The following is a 27598-nucleotide window of genomic DNA, read 5'->3' on the forward strand; positions in this document are numbered from 1 at the left end:
TAACAAAACAAAACGTTATTGCTGTGCACATGCTCACTATCAGATGTGAGGGTCAAGGTCGTACGGCTGTCCTGTATCGGAAACATCATACCGTGAAGCGTAAACCCGTTCTTACTGTGATTATACAACGTGTGCGTACAGAAACTACAGTTTCCGCGCTGATTGATTTACATAATGTAAACCAGGGGTCTTATTGTTGTTGCTAGGATTAAAGTAATTCATAGTCTTGGATCTAGTTTTTCCACAGCAGCTGACCATGTTCGCCCATTGCGGACTAGGGGCAGAATCGAGCCATGATTAACCACGTTTGTCTCCCAATGCGGATTTTGGGCGCAAGATTTCTACCTATGTCAACGCTATGCGCTAACACAGCTTAATTTGTCGCATTTCTAGTCCAAAGGGAGTTACATGCGTTTTGGGCTGGGTACATGATATAGTTCTAGAATTTGTGCGCTGTAGTTTTGTACAACAAAAAATGTGAACTTTCGCCTTTGTTTTGAAAATAATCTCTGGCTGTGACGTCACAATGCATTTCATGACGTCATAATTGTAGTGTTCGGTTTAGAACTTCTATGCAGTGTGCGAAAATTAGAGGTGTCCTCTTGATGTTTCTACACCAAACAGCCTCGCTACACACTTTCAGTCTAGCCTCCTCGAAACAACTGACCCAACCCAATCCAATTCATTTATTGTTTTCGCTAACACAGACCACTTCTTGTCTAATTCAGAAATGGCACAAGCATACTTAGGGCGCTTAATTCACTATAAGGACAGAACGCAAGCTCTTAAATGTGTAACAGAGGACCTAAATATCCTAAAAATAGCAAATGGATGGTAAATAAGTATATATACAATGCTTGTCATTTGTTTTACATTAACAGATATCTGTTATCAATGCGTAACAGTTATTATCGTTGCAGTTTCCTCATTCTTGTTATAAACACATCATTTGCTATTGACGGTTAACGGCTAATAATAGTACATCGGATCTTGGATTTGATATCTGTTCATCAAGAAGACGTCACGCCTGAACTTCACAAAGATACCCCGTGCTTCCTCTTTAGTCAACAGGATCACATCCAACAATAAGCCAAAGAACTAGGATTAAATAGGTCGCGATGTCGCATCGTGAACAAAATGCCGTAACAAAGATATTTCTTCCTCCAGACATCAGTGTTATTTATAGACGCATCGATCGAAGCGTAAATGATGAATCTTTAAGATCTGTCACATATATGTGTATGTGCGTGTATATATTTTGAAAGACAGAGAGAGAGAGACAGAGAGAGAGCGACGGAGAGGGAGAGAGACAGTCGGAGAGAGAGAGTGGGGGGTGAGAGAGGGGAGAATAAGAGAGTGGAATGATGTCACAGAGAGAGGGGAGAAAGGAGAGGGGAAATGGGAAGGAAGGAGAGAGGGAGAAACAGAGAGGAGGGGTGGTAGGGAGAGAGAGGGGGGGAGACACGGAGGAGAGAAGGGGAGGAGAGTGGAGACGGAAGAGACAGAGTTAGGGAGAAAGGTTTCTTACTGTGCGCCCTTTACTTTCAATTATGAACTAAACTCTTTTACATTGAATACGTCAGCAGCATCTCGCACAGAGCCCTAACATAGTAACATGTGATGATTCGAGTTACACTCGAACTTCAGTACACACCAATGCTTGCCGTAAGAGCTAGGCGACTAACGGAATCAGGCTAGCCGACTTGGTTAAAACATACGTCATCGTATCCCAGTTCGTAGACTGATGCACATGGTGTCAATCACTGGATTGTCTCATCCAGACATGAATATAACTGGTTTCGGCTTTACACGGCAATCAAACGCTAACATCACAACATAACAGGTGTCTGACAAGGTCACCGTTTAACAGGCACGTGCATTTCCTTCAGAGTCACATCAGACCCAAGATCTGGTATAGAATTTGTTTTCAGTCACCCATGTGACCAGTTGATCGGGATGCCAGCCTTGGTTGACAAATTCATGTCTTCGTTTCCCAACTGCGTAGAAAGTTGCTCATGATGTTGATCACTGAATCCAGACTCGATTATTTACAGACCGCCGCCATATAGCTGCAACGCTGCTCAGTGCGGCGTAAACTATTCTCACTCTTTCAATGTAACACCATCATCATCGTTCAGGTTCAGAATGTGTCCTCATGTCGGTCCCCAGTGGTCAGTCCCGGCGACTTTGTTTGTAAACAGTTATGTATAATATCAATCACTGGTAAGTCTTATCCGGGAGAGATTACTTATGAGCCGAATAATTCATATAGCTGGAAGATTTGCACAGGTTTCTCAACAAACGAAACAGCTAACATGTGTTCTAGGATATAACATTTGAGTTGACCATCAACTGCATTTGAAACATTTTTACTGTCAGTTGCTTCATGCCCGATAACATTCGATTTACGACCGATAAGTACATGAATGACCCATTCACGTTGGGCGGACGTGCTTAATTGAATGACAACTGTGCACAACCTTATCGCAAAATATTTCTATTTATACACGGTTGTGGAGAACCTGTGTACTGAATGTTATCCAACCTCTGTTAACTGCACTATGTTGTCAGCGAAATATTATCGCAGCAGTATATCATTGATTTCTTATCACTGCATACATGGTAACGGGCAAGGTCAACGTCAACGCGTGCGTTAATTGTTTACACAAGTGCAGCAATACATGAAATATCAGTTGCTTGTTGAAAGGAGCTATTATCTTCCAAATGCAAGAACGACAATTTAAGACTCAAACGTGCAAAATGGTTCGTTCAAATTCATTCAACGTTTTCACCGAAAACGCGTTACCTCCCTTAAAAGGTTCACACTCTGAAGCTATATGTGGTTATAGATACAAAACATGACTCGGTTTTGAGTCGGTGCACACTGTCTGAGTTGGGTATAGTCACGTGTAAACCGTGGCATGGTATCTCTGCTGGCAACTAAGAAACCAGCTGCAGTTCCGGACTAAAACAATCAACCAAACACGCGTGCATGTACGTCGCAATGTTGGAAAACGACCTTGACCGCAACGATAAACCCCACTTCACCTCACCTTAAAACTCATACGAATGACGTGTCAACGCCGCGATATTATAAAGAACAGTGCCGGCGCTCTGTACTTCTCTGTGCATGTGCGTGCGCGTGCGCGTGCGCGTGAGCGTGTGGTCTTTACGCATCTGTGTGTGTGTGTGCGCGCTGCTGCAAGGCTTGCTAGTGGGGAACTGCATACACATAACAGATATGAAAGAGGAAAAATAAGAATATGTGGATGGATAACTTCTTATTTCCAATGTGAAAGATGTTTCAATGTAAGTTTAACACCTTATCAAGCATATAATATTTGTACTGTACAACCCTGGAATAACAGCGCGGGGCTTGAGAACACTGGCAAAGCATCTGTTTATTAGATGCATGTCGCTCTAAACATCTTACATCGTATTTGTTTTCAATGAAACATCCTGCATTCCTATTGACTAACGCTCAGGCTCTGAATATATAGTTTTGATTGTAAAAAAAACAAAACATTTTAATTGAAAAGGAGCCCAAGGGAGGACAGATATTCAGAACCTAAGGAAATCTAGACTTGCTTCACTTTCGACTTTAGCATAGACTAACAGCTAGTCTCAGAAATGAACATATGGTATTCTGTAAAATGTTCATAGTGAAAGAAACTATGACTGATTTCTGTGGAAATCTAACGTGCCACAGTTTCTAAACTTGGGTGGGCTTTCTTGGTTATATTTGCTTCAGAGTCTGTACGACAGACTATAGGCTTTAGCATGGCAGGAATAGCTAGCCAGTATGGTAAGGACTGTGTCGTTCGGGGGATGAGAGACAGACTACACTCCTGTACGTGTGTCTGATGACGTCATAGCTTTGTAGAAAATCTTTTTCAGATAAGGAAACATGATACTACAGGCAAGGACAATTAGCACTCTTTCAGACAAACCCATTCGTAACTACTCGTGTCATTCCGGGAAATGTCACGGAAACTGACGAGTAGTTGCGAATGAGACAAACCTAGCGAGTCTATAGGCTCCCTGGTATGAAAACTAACGCTTCAAATTATGCACACTTACAACTGGTTCGAACTAGATGTGAATGCACTGGCGACTGGTAAAATACTCGTGCAAACGCAGCTGGAGCTAAACTCAAGCGTCAAACGATTAAATGTTACATGTAAATGATACCTGAGTTTACAAATGCCAGCTTCAATTATCTGCCTCCTTCCCTGACTGATGCAAGTCTTGATTGGTTCAAGTTCTGATAAATGTATCCAAGAAAGCCCACGCAAGACTAGAAAATGTGGCAAGTCTAGTTTCCTCAGGGCTCTATTTCATTACGTCATTTGTTTTTCTACTGTGAATTTTTTTTCAGTAAAATATGTTCATTTTAAAGACTAGTTGTTAATCTTATGCTTTACGTCACCTGGGAACCAGGGTGTTCCAAGTCCCCAAAACCTTGTTTCGAGATGAACGACCCTAAAGATTTGTATGTCTGTGATTTGACAAATGTTATACCTAATTGTTTGAAACTTTGTAGAGATGCAGTATGTCATGTAGAACTAGAAAAATCATCACATATCACTGACATTGATGACAAAAGCCTTAAAGTCCCAAAATATTGATTGGAGATAGAACAATTATCTAAATTCAACTGAACTATTGTAAAAACCATTTAATAAGATGTTTATGTGTGTTTATCATAGGCACAAAGACCAAATTTGGTAAAAATTAATGACCAACATTTAAAAACATGAACATTTCAAAAGGCACAACCAATAGTTGCTTCTAATAATTTGATAAGCAAATTTGTTAACGAGAAACTAACCCAACATCTTTTACTTTGGATCACATATTTTGAGGTGTTATTCATCTTGTCATTCACATAATAGCCCTCAATAAAACATGTGTACATAGTGGATTTGACATGTATCAAGTCAAGAACTGTCAATAACAAAAATGTATAAACGTGAACTAACATCAAACTGTGTCTTAACATTATCTTGGAACAATAAACTTAATCAGTTTAGCTTAATGGCCACGAAAAACATCATTTTTTATTATTTTTGTAACTGTATTGGAACCTCTTTAAAACACAAGAATGTATCTTTGACCGTAACATCAGTAACATCTTATAATCTGAACAAACATTCTCTGCCATAGTGTCATCATTTCACTATGATTATGAGATTAAGTTGCTCATGAACACTTTGTCTGTAGGTGTCATGAACACTCTGTCTGTAGGTGTCATGAACACTTTGTCTGTAGGTGTCATGAACACTCTGTCTGTAGGTGTCATGAACACTCTGTCTGTAGGTGTCATGAACTTTAACATTGATCTCATGTCTGAGCTCTATCATCATGATCATCGGAATCATTCTGCAGCAGTTACCAGAGCTATAACTTGATAGACGTCAAATACTTCAGACACGATTTAGCCTATACCAACAATCAACAAATTCTTCTACGATAAAGTATGCAAACTCAGTTTCAGTAAATGTGTCGTCCAGGCTTAGATAAAAAGACAAAAACTGTAGAGAAGAGAAGTATGCGATGTTTAAAAATTGAATGCAGTTATCTAGAGTGAACTTTACTCCAAATCCGTCCAGGTTATAGTATTTCTTGTTGAAATGAAAATTGTCGTCAAGCTCCTGGGCGTGACCTGTGTATAATTCACATTGAGGTGTTCCAGGCTTTGGCATGATTTTATAACGATGAAATCTGCATTACATAAAAGGGTACAGTGTTCAGTATTTAACAGTTCCAGATTTGGTAGACTCACGAGAAAGCCAAGAGTTGAAGTCTGCATGTAGTTTATGTTCAACCATCGTAATGCTTGAGCCTGCAGCAGACCTGTTACAGATATGTAATCTGTAACTGATAGTGGGCAGTCAACTTTAGTGAATGGAATTTGTAAAGACCTGAAGTAACGTGACCTTGAAAGGAGAGCTTGTAACTGAGTATATGTCAGTTTGAGACCATGAAATTCAGTATCTCTCCAAATCCGTGAGGAGTTCTTGATTAGTTCCTTAAGGTATTTGCACACCCTACACACATTCAAAAGTAAATCTTGTATTTGTATAAAACTTCAAGTTTGAATAAGATCTCTTCCGATAGTTTTGTCGGCATTTGTCAACATTACTTCAGAACTGCAAAAGATATGAATGTATTGTTTTTAACCCGAAAACGATGTTCTATGTCCGTGGTGCACAGTAAGAAAAACACTTCATTTATTTAGAACCAGAGTCTTCCAATTCCAGATTTCTGAAAATCGTATATTTGATAATAATAATTATGAAGAGTTAAAAAGCATCCTTAATGTTAATTATCACTTGTGCAGCATTTTCTTTACTTAATATTTCATGTTTCAAGAAAACAGTGTCAAAATTTTACTCACCATTTCATTGTGTCTAGAAAAGGTCTTAGGTCCAGAGTGTCCTATCTCCATGTCACGTGATGAAATGCAGCCTTTCAATTAGTTAATGACATAGAACACTCTGGAACTGAATAGCTGTTTTGTTTCTGGAGATAGAACCTATGTTATTTGTTGAAAAAAAAATTTTCTAAGGTACATACGGCCATGAAATTTATTTGGAGATAGAATACGCCCCAATAATTATCCTAGACACCTTAATTCAATTTTCACCAAAATTGGAGATAGAACACTCTGGTTCTCTGGCGACGAATTCTGGTTGTCCTGCTCCCTGACTTGGTAGACACATGACATCGGTTCCCAATTGCGCAGATCGACGTTCGTGTAGTTGATCACCGTATTGTCTGGTCCAGACTCGATTATCAACAGACCGCCGCCATATAGCTGGAATATTGCTGAGTGCTGCATGAAACAAACTCGCTCACTCACTCAATTCAAATGGGATTGTTTGTTACGATGAATATCATTTATAAACAGAGACTGGGCTCCAGTCTAATTGCAGCTCGTTGTCGCAGATGGGTTCGTCACTTACTGAAAATAGTAATGTGTGCACGATCTGAAACCATTTTCTCCTGTGATACGTTTGAGGGCAGAGGTATAATGCACTTTGGAGTACAAACAAATATTCTTTTCTTGTGACGTAATGACAGTAAAACCGATATCACTTTCGAGGGAAAATCGAGTAAAATCAGATTATTAAAACAAAGCCTTGATGATGGAACAGAAAACAGTTAATATAACGGTAAACTGCACAGGTGTGCAGAAAGCTGTGGAAAAAACATCTTTCCATGAAGAAACAAACGGTATAGTAGGATGCCTTTTTGTTGTTTTTCCGACGAAACCGCAATGTGTTCGAGTGTTCATAATGTAAGAACTTCCTGTGAAGTTCATTTGGCCCGCCCCGCAGTGAATCATATGGGAGGTCCGTTTCCTCGACTCACAAAGACGACAAAAAAATATGTTACAGTTTAAAGAAACGATTTACCACACACAAATCACAACAGCAATATCCGACATATTATATAGTAATGCCTTTTTTCTATTTTAAAGTTACAGGAAATATTTAATATGCATTAAACTTTATATCGTTTGGGGAGAGGGTGGAAACGACACACACTCTCTCTCTCCCTCTCTCTCTCTCCCTCCCTCCCTCCCTCCCTCTCTCGCATAATAACATTTGCATCGATATAATATTTCGTTATATCATTGGCGTGGAGATGGGGTGTGTTTAATCTATAATTTCGTAAGTACCACCCCCGTTGACACAGAGGAATGGGGGCGAGAGGGGTGGGGGCTTTTGTCCTGTTATTCGCGTAACCAGACATCCCCCTGAGTTACTCAACCGGTACTCATTATCCCTAACATCAACACATGGCTCCAGTTCGTGTATTACAGGCCCGGACCAGCACAACTGGTAGGAGTTCGGTAGCTATTAACCTGCAGCATGGTACCTCTAAGGGCAAGCACTATAAAACCGACATTAGTCCGACTAGAACAAGTAGCTGGAGAAACACAAGTGCGTGCACGTCGTCATATCTGTGCAATAATCTAATATTCTTGTGCCACACGTTCAGCTCCATATCACACCTTCCTCATATGTACGTAATTATAGGTACATGAAACGGTCTTAAAACTGCAGACAGTATTGTTGAACTGATGACATGAAACATGGCGGGTTAATTGCTCCACTTGGTTTTTCATGCACCGCGGAGTTTTAAACAACAAAACAGTGCACTTAGAAACCTCCATTGTGTCATTTTGCATGAACAGAGTAAAATGAGTATTCAGTTAAAACTCTTTCATAAAGAGATTCTGTGACGTGCTAGAATACGAGTATATATATATATAGAACATCTGAAAGCCGTTGCAAATGCTTCTTTCGTGGGTTTGCGTGAACCCTATCCGATATGGATCCAGATGAAACAGACCGTCACACACATTTAAGCGTATGAAGATTTGAACGGTAGCACATTTCAAACACGTGTTTAAAAAGTCTGGCTGATTCATGCATGTCGCTTTGACCTTTCCTTGTGCGCATGCGCAAATTCTCCGTCGATGACATCCGGGTGTCAGTGATAAGGCAACATGGCGGCCATCAGTACCCCAGGTGACATGGATTATATTTGTCTTACAAAATCAAAACTTGCCGCAGTATCTCTTGGCTTGATGTAAATTTATTTCATACTTTAATACATACCCAACGGGCACGGCACAATTTGTGTTACCAGCGAGGCCTGATTTAAAGACGAACTGGTCGTAATTTCGTGTTGGCTTTGACAGCTTGGACAGGAAACGCCGAGGTTGACTGGGCCTTTCTTGACACACAAAACGCTTTCTTTTATATTTGCAAACGTGAAAATAATCGATAACACCTTGTTTTAAGTGTCGTTTGACCAGACAAGTGATACAGCTTATTCCATGTGATACTCCCCTGTGTCATAATGAGTGACAGAGCCGATAGGAGGCGGCGAAGCAACATACGCCAGTATTCGGCTGAGGATCAAGCTCTCAATCAGATATCGAAAGAGGTAAGTAGCATAGACCCACAAATCAAGTATTTAGCTAGGGCTGCTTATTTGTTAGGCCTAAAGCCAACAATCCTACTTGCAAACTCTAGATAACGAAACCCTTGTATTGGAGCTAGTTGTTTTCTTGGAAAGTTAAGGGAAGTGTATTCTAAATAATGTGATTGGTATAAAGATGTCTATCACAGACATACTTCCACTGTAATTCTTTTTGCACCCCCTGGACCAAGTCGACAGTCACTGAAAATATGTCAGCTGTTTAGTGATTCAGTCTTGCATTGTGAATCTTTCATTTTTCGAAAACTGAAAATATTGTGTATCTTGATGATATTTTCACAATATCATGACATGTGATTATAAACCATTTGCTGACTTGAAATCATACAGTAATTGTGTTGTGACCAATGAGTTGCCTGATGGGCTTTCACTGGGCTTAACGACTGAAGTTAGATGTCCCACTAAATGCAAATGACTCTAACTTGGTATCAGGTAGTGGTGTTCCAATGATCAATAATCATCAAAAATCAATTGAAAGTAGGATTGAAAATAACTATTCATTGATTAATCAGAATTTTGTTGTTTTAGTATGACACACTTGAATGAAGTAAACTAACCATTAGATTTCACGAATATGTTGACAAAAATATTGAAGAATTTGACGAACAACAGTGTTAATCTATGTGCTCTTCAGATTTTGACTTTTATTGATTAATTACAAGTCTACTATCTTCTTGCATGCATTTCATTACATGACAGTATTAGTTATGAAAGACATTGATCAGAAAAAAGCTGGGGAAAATCCTTTAAGTTGGTGATTACATTGAAAATGTATATGTTTCCATTATTGTCGATGGTCATTCACTGCAAGTCTGATAATCGATAGCGTATTTGATTTCCGATTCCCAACACTAGTATCAGGTAGGGCTTGGCTATTGATAAAAGATCATAGACAGAGATAATCGTTAAGCGAACACCAATCAAGTATCAATAAATAGCGGAAATATATCTGAAAAAAAATGAATGACTTATTTTAGCATAGATTATTAACAAAACAGCCTCCTGAACATAATATAGAAATGGACCATGAATAAACTCTTAAATTTGTTTATTGTTACTGTTAGGTCATTTTTTTCTGTCAAGAATAAAGTACGAAATTATCAATACTTTTCATATGAATAATCATTAATGATTTGTTTCTGTCAGCAATATTTCAGATTATGGATCATTTTGACCATGACTAGTAGTATCAGGGGTTTGTTTGTGTCTGCAAATATTTATTTTGAATACTTTTTGAGAAAAGACAGCTTTTTTTCTTCTAAACTATCTTGGAGAAAGCTACAACATTACTTCTAGGTTGAACCGCATTCAACATTCCGTGATCAGCTTATCAGTTATTGATGTAGTTACGAGGTGCATCATCTAAATATTCTTTTTTATCTGTGAAGTTAGATAACATGCAAAACATTTGTGAGAAATAATGGTCTTTCATGGTATCTCATAAAAGCAACTTTTCATGATTGTCCTGTATTTGAAAACTTGACAAAAAGCCAAAGCTACTTTTCATTTGCTGTTCAGTGTAGAAAGGTGGATCAGTCAGTGTTCCAAAGTAGTTGCCTTTTTAAGTTTATTTTTGACTGTCTGCTGTCGGTAACCAACAGTTGTCTGCCACTGATAGTGATAATCATAACAGCAACAACACACAGTAATTTGAGTAAATAAATACATATATGAATGCATTTTGTCCTAGAGCTTTTCATTACTCTACATCCAATGGGTCCAGATATTTTTCTTGCAGGTTTGTCATTTGTTTAACCAACATATGATCCTCATCAAATTATATTCTTCCTTGTCCGCAGGCTGAGACCAGATTGCAGGCAAAACGTGCTGCAAGAGCAGAGGCGCGTGAAATCCGATTGAAGGAAATTGAGAAACAGCAGAAAGAGGTGTGTATTCTGACTGACTGAGGGGAGAAGGGGTAGCCTTGTGGTTAAAGCATATGCTGCTCATGCTGAAGATCTGGGTTTGATTCCACACGAGCCAAATGTGGAAACGATAAAGAAGGGGGAGGGGTGGTTGAGCCGGAAGCAAATTGATGAAAGCATTATTGTTTTGTTTATATATCAAGTTCATTTGGGGATTTCCATGAAATGTTGTTCCATTAGTGATCTGCAGTGTAACATCGTAAAAGTGATGGGCAGTGTGACATCATAAAAGTGGTATGCAGTGTGACATCATCATAAAAGTGGTATGCAGTGTGACATCATCATAAAAGTGGTATGCAGTATGACATCATAAAAGTGATATGCAGTGTGACATAATTGTGGTATGCATTGTAGAACTAAATCCTCTGAGATTTCTTTTAGTCTCTGACCCGTGAAGTCCCGGGGTAGAATAGCTCTTCAGCAACCCATGCTTGCCATGAAAGGCGACAATGCTTGTAAGAGGCCACTAACGGAACGGATGGTCAGGCTAGCTGACTTGGTTGACACATGTCATGGGTTCCCTATTGCCCAGATCGATGCTTATGTTGTTGATCACTGCATTGTCTGGTCCAGACTGAATTATTTACAGACTGCCACCAAATAGGATGGAATATTGCTGAGTATGGTGTAAACCTCACTCGCTCACTCTTTTAGTCTCTTTTTGTGTTGTGGAGTACTTCAGCTCTAGCTAGTGGACATATGCCATTTCAACCTGCTTCTTTTGGCTGAGCGGTCACTCCATCATTATGTCGAACACCACCTCTATACCTTGTGAACAAAAGAAAATGTCCCATCAAATTGTTTTTCATGAGTTAAAATGCTTCTCTACCACAGCAGATAACCTGTGAATTATTTAATTCTTTAACTTGAGATTCACCCTGACAAACAAAATTTTAGATTTTCCTTTTACTATTACAATTCATTCTTACAGTTTTCTGCGTAGTAACCTGAAATTAAAACTTAGCACAGCAAATCCCCATGCAGTAACCATATAAAAGCATTAAATTTTATGCTGAAGTGTATGAAAGTACTTATCAATTTGATTGAAAACTTTGAACCACCTTGAACCTGTTCATCTTGGGGTTTTTTATTATTTATTTTAAAGTTATATCATCACAAATTTCATTAGCATAACTATGTTTTTTTTATCGTGGATATTTGTTATCAACATTTATGCACAGACAAGTATGTTTGAAATGCCTGTCATGGATGTGAGTGTTGCATAGTGAAAGAACGATTTTAGGCACTTTCGGTGCCGTAGTTTCTTTAATGGATATTGTTTGTGTTTCTTTAATTCAGATTAGAAATCTACTTCCAATATTGGACTTAACCCACATTCCATTGATTATGTTTGCTTACTTCAAAGCATGAGCAGTTAATTTGTCTTTGTGAAGAAAAGAAATCAATCTACTGTGGCTTTTAGGTTTGAGGTAGTCTCCACATTAGCTATCCCTTACTTTAATTTGAAAGTGACTGCTCTCTCTTTATTTGCTAATTGTCGCTGAAATCAATAGAAATATCATAAAATGGCCTGCTGTCATTAGGCAAAGTGCAAGCTGGTGTAATTAAATACTTGCCTGACAACGTTTGATTATCAGTAGCACTGGTTCATTATTTATAACATTGCTCTCAAATGTCATCGCTAATTTGCATACAGACATAAACAAGCATGGCTTCTGAGTTTATCTCTCCTACGTTCAATTTACAAGAGAACATTTATTGGTTAGTGTACTTTGTGATGGATATTACCCACTGACATGTGGATTGACCACTGTGATGGGTATTGACCAAAGTGATGGGTAATGACTACAGTGATGTGGATTGACCACAGTGATGGGTATTGCCCACAGTGATATAGATTGACCACAGTGATGTGGATTGCCAACAGTGATGGGTATTGACCAGTGATGTGGATTGACCACTGTGATGTGGATTGCCCTCAGTGATGTGGATTGACCACTGTGATGTGGATAGCCCTCAGTGATGTTGATTGACCACTGTTATAAATGTGGATTGACCACTGTGAGTGTGATGTTGATTGACCACTGTGATGTTGATTGCCCACAGTGATGTTGATTGACCACTGTTATAAATGTGGATTGACCACTGTTATAAATGTGGATTGATCACTGTGATGGGTATTGCCCACAGTGATGTTGATTGATCATTGTGATGTGGATTGACCACAGTGATGTGGATTGACCACAGTGATGTGGATTGCCCTCAGTGGTGGGTATTGACCACTGTGATGTGGATTGAGCACTGTGATGTGGATTGACCACTGTTATAAATGTGGATTGACCACAATGATGGGTATTGACCACTGTGATGTGGATTGACCACTGTTATAAATGTGGATTGACCACAGTGATGGGTATTGACCACTGTGACGTGGATTGACCACTGTTATAAATGTGGATTGACCACAGTGATGCGTATTGACCAGTGATGGTTATTGAACCCAGTGGTTGGATGTTTATTTATTTATTGTACATTAATACAGTAACAGCTGGTATATTACGATGTGCATCATGTCATGTGTAATATCTGATCTCTAATAACACAAATAAACATGGACTCATAGATGAGTATTTTTCTGTGTATATTTGTAAACTGTGCCATTTTGGGGGTGGAAGCTATGGTAACATGATTATCAAACCTCAATGATAGAGACACATGTTATTATACAAGAAGGGAGTCATGAACAGTTTGTTTCTGAATCACTGAATCACAACATGTCTTCTAAAAACAAATGAGATGTCATGCAATTTTGTGGTATTGCTGGTTTCTGATGAGTGAAGGTGCCTTTGCTTGAGATTTTAGTATTGATATATTTCCTTAAAAGATCTCTGTGTATTGATACATTGATAACTAAAAGGCCAAGTATTTCATGTTCATAAATTTGTTCAGATACAACATCTACATTAAACCTTGAAACACCCCTACTGATGTGTCTTGAACGGTGTCACACTCACCACTAACTTGCAATGCAATAGCATCTTATTTGGTTGTTCTGAAGGTTTTCATCCCCAGGCAAGTCCATGATGAAACTAGCATTAAGCTTATGACAACATCTGCCATTAAAGCAGCCTTCACACGACAGTATATGTTGTCAACTCGAGTTTTCATTCCAGCAATTCACCACGTTCACTGTTGTCCAACTGTTCTCGAGAAATAGGATCTGTCTCACTAACTTTCCTATCAAACTTTGGTTGTTGTCAGACTTGACGTGTGTAGTGTTGTCAAATACATTGTCCAGAAACATCCAATCGCAGCCATGAACTTGTCCCATGTTTTTGTCATCTGTCTGGTCAACATGACCTGCAAAATGGAATCGTTCAAGTGAAGTGAAAGTTTGATGTGTTTGACAACATGTGTTTGACATGTGAAAACACAAGTTTGACAACTTTTGAAATTAATACATGTGTCATCAAACTTGAGTTTGCCATGTGAAGATTTTACTGTACATCATACCGTAGATATTGATAATTGTTCCTCTGTTCCAGGTGGATGTGCATAAGATTCTACTGTACATTATACTGTAGATATAGATTATTGTTCCTCTGTTTCAGGCGGATGAGAAACATAATAGAGTCCATGAGCTTATCACCGACCATGGAAAAGTAAGTGCTCGATGGATGTGGAGGAATGGGTGATACAGTATTAGAATGCCTTTGACCCCTGAAGGTCTGGGGTAGGACAGGCCTTCAGTAACCCATGCTTGCCATAAAAGGCGACTATGCTTGTTGTAAGATGTGACTAAGGGGATCGGGTGGTCAGGCTCGCTGACTTCGTTGACACATCATCAGTTCCCAGGTTGATGCTCATGTTGTTGATCACTGGATTGTCTGGTCCAGACTCGATTATTTACATGCCACCGTCATACAGCTGGAATATTGCTGATTGTGGCATAAAACTTAACTCACTCTCTCAGTAACAATGCCTTTGTTATGCTACACAAGAAATCTTCAGTTGCATATTCATTGTTGGAAAGTTAGAGACTTTCTTCGACCATTTTGGTTTCCTATGGCCCTTGAAACTAAGGACCACCATGTAGTAAGAAGATCAAAATGGCGAATTTATGCCTGTAAATTCGCTTGTCCAGAGACTTAAGTCTTCTTGTATAGGTTATTGACCCCCTCAGTGTTGCTTGACATCACAACTTGTTTCAAGTTGGTAATTTTTAAAAAGCTTTTTTAAGTCATCAATAAATGGGGCTGGAATATAGGTTGCTAAAATCATTGCATGAAAACTCTTTCACTAAAATACTGGATAATGTAGAAGCTCTGGAAGTGTTTAGATGACTGTTTTACCTCATCATTTTTTACAAGACAGTGACACAATTCTTATTCTCTGAAAGATTGCCTGCATAGCAAAACGGGAAATACAAGCAAAATAATCTTGTCTTGTGGTGGTTTATGATAAAGATGGCCTTTACGCAAGTTACAATCATTATCTCCTGTTCACGTGAAGCAAAACAGCATAGTCAAGGGTTCAAGAATATTTTTAAATGCCACTTGCAAAAGGGCAGGTTACTTTAAGAAAGTAACTTTTGCACTTAGCTTGTTTTTTATGACATAATCATAATGATGTAATTATAAAGGAATAAATCAACATGGTATTTGATGTGAATGTTAACTTAAGTGGACTATTTATTGAGAAGTCATAAATAGCAAAGAAAGATAACTTTACTTTACTATCATTGTGAAATTTAGTGGCTACATTTTGAGCAGAAATGAAGTAAAATCCAAGTTCATTTGCAGTTTGAAACTGAAACCAAAAATAAGTGGCCTATGGACAAGTAAGATACCATAACTGACTTGTCCGGGATGGCAGACCGTGGGATTTTTAAACCCATCATAGTTGAAGCAATACAGCATAGTTTGGGACAACGCAGCAGTGATGAGAGGTATACAGTGCTGCAGCCAGACCGCCTAATTGTGTGATTCCCGCAAATTGAACATGCCTTGGCCCTTTGTTCATAAACGTATGTGCCGAAATTGGCAAATCATCTAATACACGTTTTTGCACATCAGGCACAGAAAAACCTGAAGATCTGAAAATCTTGACCTAGCAGACAAAACTGAAACAGGGGCGACAATGCCTCCTCAATGGGCACACAAGTTTCAATCGTCATGGTTATCTAGATATCCTTGGCTTTCATGCTTTTCAAAAGTAGAGATTTGACTTTCATCCCTTTCTTAAAGAACCCAAAAAAACAACATGATTATAAAACTTTCCTTACAGTATTTTTAGCTGTAAGTGTTGAAGAGTAACCATAAAGACAAACTTTTTTCTGAATTTCTCTCATTGGCTCACATTTCAAAAGTGAAGGGCCAGTTGGCCCCTTCCATGGAATTCCTGGCTGCAGCACTGGGTATATGATGTGGTCTGTTTGTCATGGACAGGTGTGTTATCTATATGGTGACATTTCGCTAGATATGTATTCATTTTGTACCTCATTCATTGGCTATCTTCACTTTGTTGTGGCTTCAGGCTTTCCTCACTGATAATTCCCAGGGCAGAACATGTTCTGTATGTTATTAAATGTCCTAGATTGCATGGAAAGTAATTGTCTTGTGTGTTTATTGTTAAACTTTCTGATTATTGAATTCCATTCTGATAAAAGGTTTTAGAGATTGACATACTGTACACATTAGAATTGATTGCATTTATACAAGTGATAAAAGTGCAGTAAACATCTGTCTGATCAATACGTCACCACTAGTGGTGGTACTCGTACGATTGGTTGAAATAATCGAGGATTGGTCGCAATGACCAACAACCAAGCAGTCGATCACATTTTCTCTTAATCAAAGACAAACTTTGGAACAACTGTTTTAGTGCTTGAAACACTTCACAGTGGATCGTATCTTAGATGTTGTCAGGGCCTGAAAACATGTATAATCAACAGAAAACTCTTACTTACTGAAAAGTGATGACTGATTATTTTATGAAGACTGGGAGGTTTATCTTCACTGTATATTAGCCATTCCTTTAAAGGGGCAAGTTGCATCATTTTACTTTGGATGGGGAATCAGCGCATTTTCAAAATAAAGCAAAAAACATACAAAAACCACATGTTTTTTTTTCTGTACACTTTCCTTCAACAACCTAAACACACAAATCTACAAAATGATGCTAACCAATTTTTTTCGATGATGGTGATGAACCAGTTACCAGTTGTTGCAGTTAAACCAATTCCAAACACTAATCACCAGATAGATCATCACCAGGTTTGTGTTACATTGAACATGTCAGGTATACACGACTACAATAGTCACAGGAAACACAATACTTATGGACTTTGCTTTAAACTCTATCTGTTGGGGTTTATTCAGCGATAAGGTTTCACACCAGGAAATACAACCAACCAATGAAGTCAAATTAGGGGCAGTTTGGTATCCTCGTGGTTAAAGCATTGGCCTGTCACACTGAAGGTCTGAGGTCTACTCTCCACATAGGAAGCCAGTGTCTAGTGTCCCTGGGCCATAATTATGCTAAAAGTTGCCTCAAATTAAAGTCAGTCAAGTCAATGCACCAAACCATTAATCCAGTCAGGCATAAGTTTTATGAGGTACCCCATACCTCAGCCCCGAATGCTTGTGTATACTGAATAGAGTAGATAGCTGTTTTTGAATATTGTTGTAATTTCAGTGTTTAATACAGCACATAAATATGCATCCAGTGCAAGTTAATCTTAATGTAGAAAAATGTGCAGGAAAAATACATAGTGTATCCTGGTGCTGTTCGTTGTATCCAGTTGTTACCAGCAAATTAAGGGTCTGTAATTAGAAACAAAATGTGAGTACTTTTAAAATTAGTAATGCCGAGTTTGGTGGATTGAGATAAAACTCTGGATTTTCTATATTGCAGAGTCGACTGTCCAGTTCTCGACGCAACAGTAATGACTCAAATGACAGCGTGGAGTCCAACAGGGAGAGGGACCGTGACATTAAGGTGAGGCTCTCAAGCACATTCCAGAATGATTGAGTTTAGAGTTTTTACAGCTTGCTATGTTTTATAGATTTCTGATTGTAGCACACTTTAACATCTACTGTACCTTGTCAGGAAAATATTATTTTCTTACACTAATTGTTAAGCAGGCTTAAGGCTTGAACCCCTCCTCTTCCCCTCCCTCCCTCTTCTTCTCTTTTCCCTTCCCCCCATTCCTCAGTTTGTGACATATTGACACTACAGCCTGTGAACATCTAAGAGATATCATATCAGGAACACCACCTTTATTGTTAAGGATATATTTACATGGGAATTTTAAACTACATATTGTTGAGAGTGTGTTCAAACCCAAACTAGAAGTGTTAAAAATACTGCCATTTACAAAGTGTTCATATGTAACACGTTATTTTTAGGATTATATTTTGTAAAGTACAGGTTCTTGTATTCCTGTCAGGTTGAGTTCTATCCAATTTTTTAACCCACACTCTCAGTCTCTCACCAAACTGCCAGCACATAGGTGAACTCCCAAATATACCAAATGTTACAGAACTGTTATGGTAGTAGACATCCCATTTCTTGACACAGAAAAGTTTGATATTGGCTATGAAAATGATACAGGGTTACAATTTTGTCACTTGTTACAGTACGTCTAAAGTACCGTTGGCGGATCCAAAGGGGATTGAAGAGACACATGCATGCATTACTTGGTGGTCCTGTTTTTTGAAATAATCAAAGATTTGACTGCAGTGACTAAATGACAAGCAATTGATCATGTTTGCTCATAATCAAACACAAACGATTTGGAAAAACTTGTTTGCGTAACAGTATTTTTCATGAGGTTGATTTTGTCTGTCATTACATTCACATTTCATAACACTACAAGCTTGTTCCAAGTGATGATTGAATTTATCTTAAAGATCCCAAGAAATCTATGGCCATAACATGCTATTTCTCTTTTAAAGATGTGAAATTTTATAAAACACTCCGAGAGAACTATATGTTTTTAGTTTGTTTTTTGTGTGCAGTAAGAGACATAACAGGAAAATTTGATTTATTTTCGATGATTGATTGTTGCAAGGATGGATGCACAGAAGCACACACTACCGTTGAACACACAATCACTGCTGCACAAGAAGTGACTGAAGTTGATTCATTGGTCTCTGATTTGCCTGGATAGTCCACTCATTGTGTTAGTTTACCCATACTGGATATTGCTAAAGACTTTCAGTCACTTGTATATGGTTCTTACTGTAGTCCTTACATGCAGATTTTATGAAGCAGGGTGATTGCTTGTTGTAGTGGAAAACAAAATATACTCATGTCAACGATATGTGTTTGCAGGCAGAGCTGCGTGAGCTGGAAGAGAAATATCGCCAGGCGATGATGACAAGTGCCACGTTGGACAATGAAAAACAGACACTGATATATCAATTAGAGCTTCTCAAGGACCAAATCGAGGAGATTGAGGAGTCATATGTAGAACTGCAACGAGAACACAAGGACCGGTGTAGAGTAAGTGATGCTCAGAACCTTCTATGTGAAGCATGGTTTTTGAAAAAGTTCTCAAAGCAGTGTTTACATGTAATAATAATGAGGATACTTATACAGTGCAATGCTCCATGCCACTTAGGGGCATGCTCAAAGCGCACACAAACAGTTAAAAATAACATATCAAAAGACACATGAGAAAAAGGGTCGTAAATACAAGCTTTGAGAAAGTTATGGTTTGTATCGGCTGAAAAGGTGTGTTTTGAGGTTACGCTTGAAAGCTTGAAGAGATGGAGCTCCAGGTAGTTTGAGTGGAAGTGAGTTCCATAGTGCAGTTGCAACAGAAGCAAAAGTGCGAGCACCGAATGTCTTCAGGTTGAATGGTGGAGGATCCAGCAGGTGTTTGTTACTGTACCCTTTGTAATCAATACAAACAGTGATTTGGTTTCATTTCCGACCTTAGTGGATGTCAGTTCACCATTATTTAAGTTAACAGTTGACAGTCTCTGAATACCTTGGGATATTTTGTGCACCACATGTTTTTCCAACTCATGTAAGAGTAGTGTATCACTTTCTTCATATTACACATACTGATCCTGAGAACTAGGATTTCAAAGTGTCCCTACAAATTTCCGTTAGTATTGAGCTGTGGTGCCTTTAATAAATAAGACTTATGCACTTGTATTTTACCATTTACCATGTGACACCAAGACAAATTGATTGGCAGTGCCACATCCAACTTGTCGAATAACAGTCTCAACACACTCATGACAATCAAGCGGCTGATTTGTACCATTTGTTGAATTTGATCAATCACTGAGACGATATGACTGTGTCAAAGTGGGCATGTTGTTTCAACAGTTTGAACATATGTATGACCCTGTTTGCTTTTCACCCTTTTGTAATACCTTTTTCTTTTGCAGGAGTTAGAAATGAAGAAGAGATCATATACGGAACTAGAATCAGAAGTTAAGGTGTTACGAGAACATATGGTGCTAAAAGACAAATTGATCGAGGTACGTCTACAGGAATTCTGCTTCTCTTTGAGTACACAGGTTTATTCAGATTGAAGCAGTAGAGTCTTCAAAATAAACTTCAGAGAAACATAATTTACCTACCATCTGTGTTAGTGAGTGAGTTCATTTTAATGCTGCACTCAAAAATTTTGCAGCCATATGGTGGCAGCCTGTAAATAGTCAAGTCTGGACCAGACAATCCATTGATCAACAGCATGAGCATTGATATACGCAGTTGGGACACTGTGACCTGTGTCAACCAATCTGTCCACCCAATGCCGTTGATCACCTCTTAAGAGAGGCATGTGTTACTGAAGACCAATTCTAACCCGCATCTTCCCAGGTTGATGATCTGATGCATGACATCACTGTTCCCTATGCAGAATTGTTGATTGAATAGATTGTGAATAGCACATTCATGTGATCCTGATGACTTTGTTTGTTTTATCTGCAAGGTCACATGCTTGTCACATAGTGTTCCAAATGTTGCAAGTGCAACATTTTGAGGTTTCTCAAAGGTGGAGCAGGCTTTAAATTCCAACTAGGAAATGGGAGGAATTATTGACAATCATCATTACGAATGCTACAGTCAGTATCAATAATATTACACATAAACTATTGTTAGGAAATAGATTAATTTAAACAAAAAATTACATGGAAAGAAGAGAAGAGAAAGAAAGCTCAAGGAATCCGGAAACTGCTCAAATTTCAAAGAGTGTGTTATAACAGTTTTTCTTGTTTTCCAGGAGAGTGGTTTTGTGATCATGTCCACAGAGAGTGGAGAGTACAAGCTGGAGAAAAACTCATCCATGTCCAATGGTCCGGTGGCAACAACAGGATCCGTGATGCTGTCGTCAGAATCCATAGAAATATTGAAAGAAGCAGGAGATGGGTCATTAGGTACTGCCAATCAGCATCATCTTAGAAGTAGTCCTGTGCATGAAACTAAACCATGTAGTGATGGGCAGGAAGACAGCACAGAACCACAGTCACCTGAAGGTCAAGGCTCAAACAAACCTTTGGGTAAAGATGATGTGGATGGGGAGACGGTTGGGGATAAATGTGAGGAGGATCAGCAGGGTGGTTCTGATTCTGTGCTGGGTTCCACCAAAGGGCTTGGTAATGAAAATGGGTCTGAGACTGGACCGTCTGCTTTAGGTAATGTAACTGATGGTTCTGGGACAGACGTAGATAGTGGCGAGGGTGGTATAGTACCAAGTGTTCAGGAAGAACATGAAATGAAGTTAGGTGGAGATGAATCTCATATGAATGATCAGGTTGAAGATGCAACTAAGCAGAATAATGAAGATGGTGGTGATGGTGTTGGAGTCTTGGGCAGTGGAAGTCAAACTGAACTTGAGACAAAACCTCAGTTAAGTGGAGTTGAATCTAAACTAGGCGGAGTTGAATCTAATATGAAGCCAAATGATGAGTTTGAAGAAGTAAGTGAGCAGAATAATAAAGATGGTGATAAGGTTGATAGTGTCTCGAGTAGTGAGGAGAGTTTGTCAGAAACAAGGGGATCAGTTCCAATTCTAGACCTAGAATTGCAAAGTTCTTCCGATACAATGCCAAGAGATGATTCTGGCATTTTCTCCCCAGATGATGTTGTAAGTCCCCATACAGGTTTCTCAGGCCAAGTCGAAGTTATTGAGCCTGACACAGATGAGGAGGGGGATGAGTTTTTTGATGCAGTCAGTACTCCCTCACCTTTTGCTGTGAATAAAGACAAGACCAATTACGAGTTCAAAGAAGGGGAGGTGAATCTGCAGCCTGGTGCCAGAAAGGAAACTGAAGGCCATGATGTGTCTGAAGAAGCACCTTGTGATTCTGAAACGGTAGATGATGAATTTGTGGATAGGGTTTGTCACAGTGGGGATAAGTTAGACAATAGAGACATTGGAGTTCAAGACAAGCTGGAAGATTCTATTGAGGAGGTTGAAGGAGATAATCTGAGGCAGGAGAAGTGCGTTAATTTAGAAGGTGAAGATGGGTTGCATGAAGGTGAGTGTGGTATTGAGAAAAGTAACTATGTTGAATCTGAGGAACAAGACAAAACAGCTGACATCGAACAATTAGAAAATTGTGTTGCTGAAGACAAGGATGAAGGAAATGATCCGCCAAATGTTGAGGCAAAAGAAGCTGATGACGGTCCAACAGGTATGGAAGAGGACCTGGTGAAGGCAGAAGATACTGTACCACTTGAAAAGGATAAAGGAGTAGAAAAGGGTCAGGGAAATGATCAGGAGAGAGTCGAAAAGAATGCAAAGGCTGAAACAAATGGTCAGCTAGATCTAGAGAAGGAAGAAGGTTCAGTCGACCTGAAGGTTGATGGAGGAGTTGCTAAGGAGCAGTTTGCCATCAAGGCTGATACTAATGTGAAAAATGATGACAACAAAGATGACAAAGAAAGCCATTTTGAAAGCCCAGACACTGAAGAGGAAGAATTGGAGGATTTTTGTACAGATGAAGATGAGCCAGGTGGGGAAGTTATTGAAACTGAAAAGAAAGAAAAATATCAGAATCTAGAGACAGAGGTCTGCCCTGAAGAGCACCTACAGGGCAGTGTTCAGGGAGATGAAGATGATGGGAACAAACTTCAAGAAGGATTGGAGAAGGAAAATGTTGACAAGTCTCATCCAGAATGCATACATGAAGGAGGTGTTGGAGAGGGCAAGAATGATGACAAGGAAGATAAAACCGAGGATGATGATTTTACAGACGTCAAGGAGCAGCTTTCAGAGGGCAGTCAAGGTTTCAGTGATGATATATCTTATGGTGCAGGTAGCAAAGTAACTGAGGAAGACAAGGATGAACAGACTGATAATCCTGTAGCATCCAATCACTCATGTACTGAACTCAATGCTGAGAAAACAGGAGCTGGTGTTACTGTTACTCTTGTTACAGAAGACCAGTGTGTAAATGTTGGTGTAGAAGATATTGAGATCTTGGCAACACAGGAAGAGGAACCTGTAGCATCTAAGCAGTCAGGCACTGAAATGGATGCTGAGGAAGGAGTTAATGTTGTCACAGAAGATCAGTCTTTGGAGTTAGAAGGTGATGTTTCTGTTTCAATGAAACAGGAAGAGAACCAACCTGACAAGGTACAGGATGATGATGGTGAAGTAAAGAAGCTGCATTGCAGTGATCAAGATGATGAAGATGTTATGAAAGGTGAAATGTCACCGAGTCCATTGAATGATGTTGCAAAAGAACCTTCCAAAGAAACTGTTGATGTAATCATTGCAGTTCAGAGTGAGGGAAGTGAAGAATCAGCAGAAACCTGTGTGACAGATGGAAAGGAAGAGTCCACAATTGAAAGAACATTGCCAGTTGAGATAGAAAAGCAAGAGGTTAATGATGATGATATTACTGTTGCAAATGCTGATGCTGTTGCTGTTGCTGTTGCTGATGCTACTACGCCAAAGGATGCTGGCAAATCAGATGGAAGTCAAGACTCAGAGGAAAGTGGGATTTCACCCCACAAGAAGGATGTAATGATTGAAACAGGAAAACCAGAAGATGGTGAAGAAACCAAAGACGTGCATGAAACAGAGCCAGGAGAGGGTGTAGTACCAGGTGAAAAGGTCTCTTCAAATGAAGCTGTAAGTGAAACCAAGCAGACAGAAGGTGGTGCCTGCGATTCCTCTCAGGTTGCTGGAAAGGGAAGTTCGGAACGGATGAGCACTGACAATACAAGTGATGATGGTGAGAGCAAAAAGGACAGTAATTTAAACCAGGATTCTGCAAAGCCTGACAGTGACATTGCAGTTTTTCCTGAAGAAAATACTGAAGATGCGAAGGTTGCTGGAAGTGGACAAAGAGTTCATGTGGAGGAAGAAGTTAAGGAACAGGCAGAGAGTAAACAAAAGGAACCTGAACAAGAACAGAAAGATTATGTTTTGAAAAGACCTGAATATTCTGGAGATTCTGATGATGAAGTCTTCATAAAGGAAGAGTCACCAGCCAAAGTAGAAGAAAAGAAAGATGTCGATAGTCCCATACCTTCAGTGTCTTCTTCAGAAGTTAAAAGTGAGAGTCGCATGAGGAGTGACGGTGAGCTCTCAGAAGATGATTTGCTGAATGATGCCTATAGTTTTGACGACATAGATGAAGTTCTAGAAGATCCAGAAGAACCAGTTGCTAGTAGCGATGGAAGTAAGAATGAAAAGGACACAGCAGCATCTGAATCTCTTGAAACCAAAGTACAGATTGTCATTGATAAAGCAGAGGACCTAAAAGAGGGTGACCAATCAGAAGGCAAAGGAGAAACTGTTGGTATCGGATCATTTGCAAAAGCCTCCTCCAGTGACTCCATCTCGGTTGGGTCAGGGGACCTTGTAGTGTCGGATGATCCAGGATCCACCAGTAGTGGAGCTGAGGGAGTGTCCATCATGTCAGCTCCGCCTAGTCCCAAAGAAGGAAAAAAGGGCAAAAAGTTTGGAAAGTTTTTCAAGAGTATCTTCAAATAAGAGATTAAGCTGGACTTAATCTTACTGGTGCTCTTCCCCTTATCTGCCAGTGCTCAATAACTTGACTTGACGTAACATACTTTTCTTAAAAGTCATGCTTAACAGCATTTGCATGTAAAGTAATGTGAATATTACATTGACCTTGATTTCAATTTCTTTGGAATGACTTCAATTTTAGTGTTTATTTCAACCCATTATGTGGTTAAAGTCCATTTAAGTTTTTGGTCATAGTGATCTTTTGAATAATACAAAGGTGTTTATAATGTCTTAATGTTTTCTAAGTGAAATGTGTATTGGTAGCTTGAAGCCGTTAGATTTGTTGCACTGAATTGCATTTGTAAGGTTGATATCAAATCTTGGTGCTCTTGATAGTTGTCTAGTCACTTGTTCTGTCTGTAAGGCTGAGTCTCGTCTTCTTTGTCATTCTTTATGGGAAAAGTACTGAATATGAACTGGCAGGCTCAGTTGGAAAGGAAACCTGTGATTGCATGTCAGTACTCTAAAGTTCTGGCTGTGCTAAACACAGGAGCATGGATAGTTAGATGTCAGTTTTGCATCCAAATTAGCATAGCAGGTTTGTAGTGATGTTTGTTGTTACTTGTGAATTTGGGATTTTGTTACCTCTTGTTTGTGAGGTTAACTTAACCAGCATGTTTTGGGGAGTGTTTCACAGTTTACATTGGAAGTGCATGTTGGATGTCTCGTATCTGCTAATGTTGGACTGTCACAGACCATGTGACTTGTGTTCATCTGCTAAATAGCAAAAGAGCTTGTCCTTCAGTCTTGATTCATATTGCTTCCATTATTATGGAGTTTCTCTCATTCAGACGAGCTGAATTGATACACAGAACACATAAGACAATATGCATTGTTCTCACTTAACCATAGGGATACACTTAGTTTTAACTTGTGATATTTTTGTGTGTAGTATAGGAACAAAATGTTTGTCAAAGTCCCCGGTGTATTTTGGACATAACTGATGCTTGTTGAGATGCAATTATGAAAGTTACCATATCGGAAGTGATCAATATTAGTTTTTAAACTCATTGGTTTGAAGATAATTGATGAAGGCAGCTCATAGAATTTTCAGTAGATTTTAGGAATATTTGGACTATTAGTGGCAGTGATTACTGGACCGATGTATACTTACTACAGTTGTGCTATGGAATAGTGGTGAAAGTCACACTGTCTGACAGAATTAAATGTATCATGTAGAGTATCAAGTTCTACAGAGCTCCAGTAGAGTTTTGCGTTACGGTTAGTAAATATGACCTTTATCCAGACGTATATATATACAGATGCACAGTTTGGAATGGTTTTGTTAGGCAACTGTTGTATTGTGCTATTAGATAATAATTTTTGTTATTAGCATTTGTACGCAAATAACTCAAGTTTGATTTGGTAATGGTGTTATATTTTGCATATTTCATGTCAGTACGCAGCTCATGAGGACATATGGCAGTTCACTGGTAGATCAGTGTTTAAAGTTAGTCTAAATATTGACAGTCTTTGTCATGATCTAAATGTCGACAGATTTAGAAAGTCCCTATTTTCATATACAATAGGGGCTAATCTAAACACCTTATCCTATTTTTATTCAAACTCTTCTTTACCCTCCTTTGCATGAAATGGTTTAAACTCTGGTGATATTATGTTTTATATCCTTGTTTATTTCTTTCAAGGATCTTCACTGTCTTTCAACACTTGTGCACTAATCAAATATTAGTCATTTACTGTACATAGTTGTGTCCCTTTGACATATACCAGAATCTTCTGAGCATTAAGTTCTTTGCCATGTTTATGTTTCACTGATACTGTTTTGTCTCACGGAAGTGGAAAGCTTTCCACACTGCATCAATATACACCGTCTTCCCTTCATTAATCAACTCATGAAGGTCAAGGTTCGAATTGATCTTCAGTAACCCATGCTTTTCATAAGAAGCAACCGACAGGATAATTTGATCAGACTAGATTTGGTTGACACGTCATCGTATCTCCTTTGCATAGATCAATGCTCATGCTGTTGATCACTGGATTATCTGGTGCAGACTTGATTATTTACAGACCACAATCGTATAGCGGGAATATTGCTGAGTGCGGCGTAAACCTTAACTCACTCACCTTTCATTAATCAAATACAGTGGTATAGTGGGCATTATAATCAGATGATATCTAGTTATTGATGATTGTTGTTCTGCTTCTTGCTCCAAACGGTGCTTAATGACAGTTTGGTTTGTTGTTTTTGCTTGAAACAAGGTCAACATCAGTTGGGAAATATTGTTTACAGTTGAATAGGTACTTGTCCAGATTTCTGCTTTGGTAATGCACCATCACATTATAAATTCGCTGTGGCAATGAATAGCAACCATTGATTATGGTCGTTTATTTAGAACATGAGTATATAGTTATATCCCACGTTTAGTAGTTTACCCAGCACCGTCCTGCCATGGTGGTAACCCATACCACTATTTCGAACAACAACTGCCATACCATCTGTTTTATAATCCTACCTGCCATGTTGATGTCAGTGGCATGTTTGTGATGCAATCCTGCCTTTAGTATGTCCTGCCATTTATGAACTTCTTAGCCCAATTGTTATGCTTTGTGATATCACCATGGCAGTGAGTGTATTCTAAATATCCTTCTGTGGTATTCTGGTTACTTCCTAATGCCCACTAGCAAGGCCAGTTGACTCCTACTAGTCCTACTACTACTACTCTCT

General features: G+C 39.0%; 1 protein-coding gene across 1 annotated transcript; it reads left to right on the forward strand.

Moving 5' to 3' along the window:
* Window positions 1-8507: 8507 nt before the first annotated feature.
* LOC137255213 (dentin sialophosphoprotein-like) lies at window positions 8508-24940 on the forward strand. Its single transcript, XM_067792630.1, has 8 exons — window positions 8508-8543; window positions 8820-8964; window positions 10818-10904; window positions 14516-14566; window positions 17820-17903; window positions 19242-19412; window positions 20312-20404; window positions 21151-24940. The coding sequence occupies exons 2-8, from the start codon at window positions 8878-8880 to the stop codon at window positions 24874-24876; spliced, it is 4299 nt and encodes a 1432-aa protein (XP_067648731.1). The 5' UTR covers window positions 8508-8543; window positions 8820-8877; the 3' UTR covers window positions 24877-24940.
* Window positions 24941-27598: the final 2658 nt, after the last annotated feature.

The sequence above is a fragment of the Haliotis asinina genome, chromosome 11 (assembly GCF_037392515.1).
Source record: "Haliotis asinina isolate JCU_RB_2024 chromosome 11, JCU_Hal_asi_v2, whole genome shotgun sequence".
Taxonomy (NCBI): Eukaryota; Metazoa; Mollusca; class Gastropoda; order Lepetellida; family Haliotidae; genus Haliotis; species Haliotis asinina.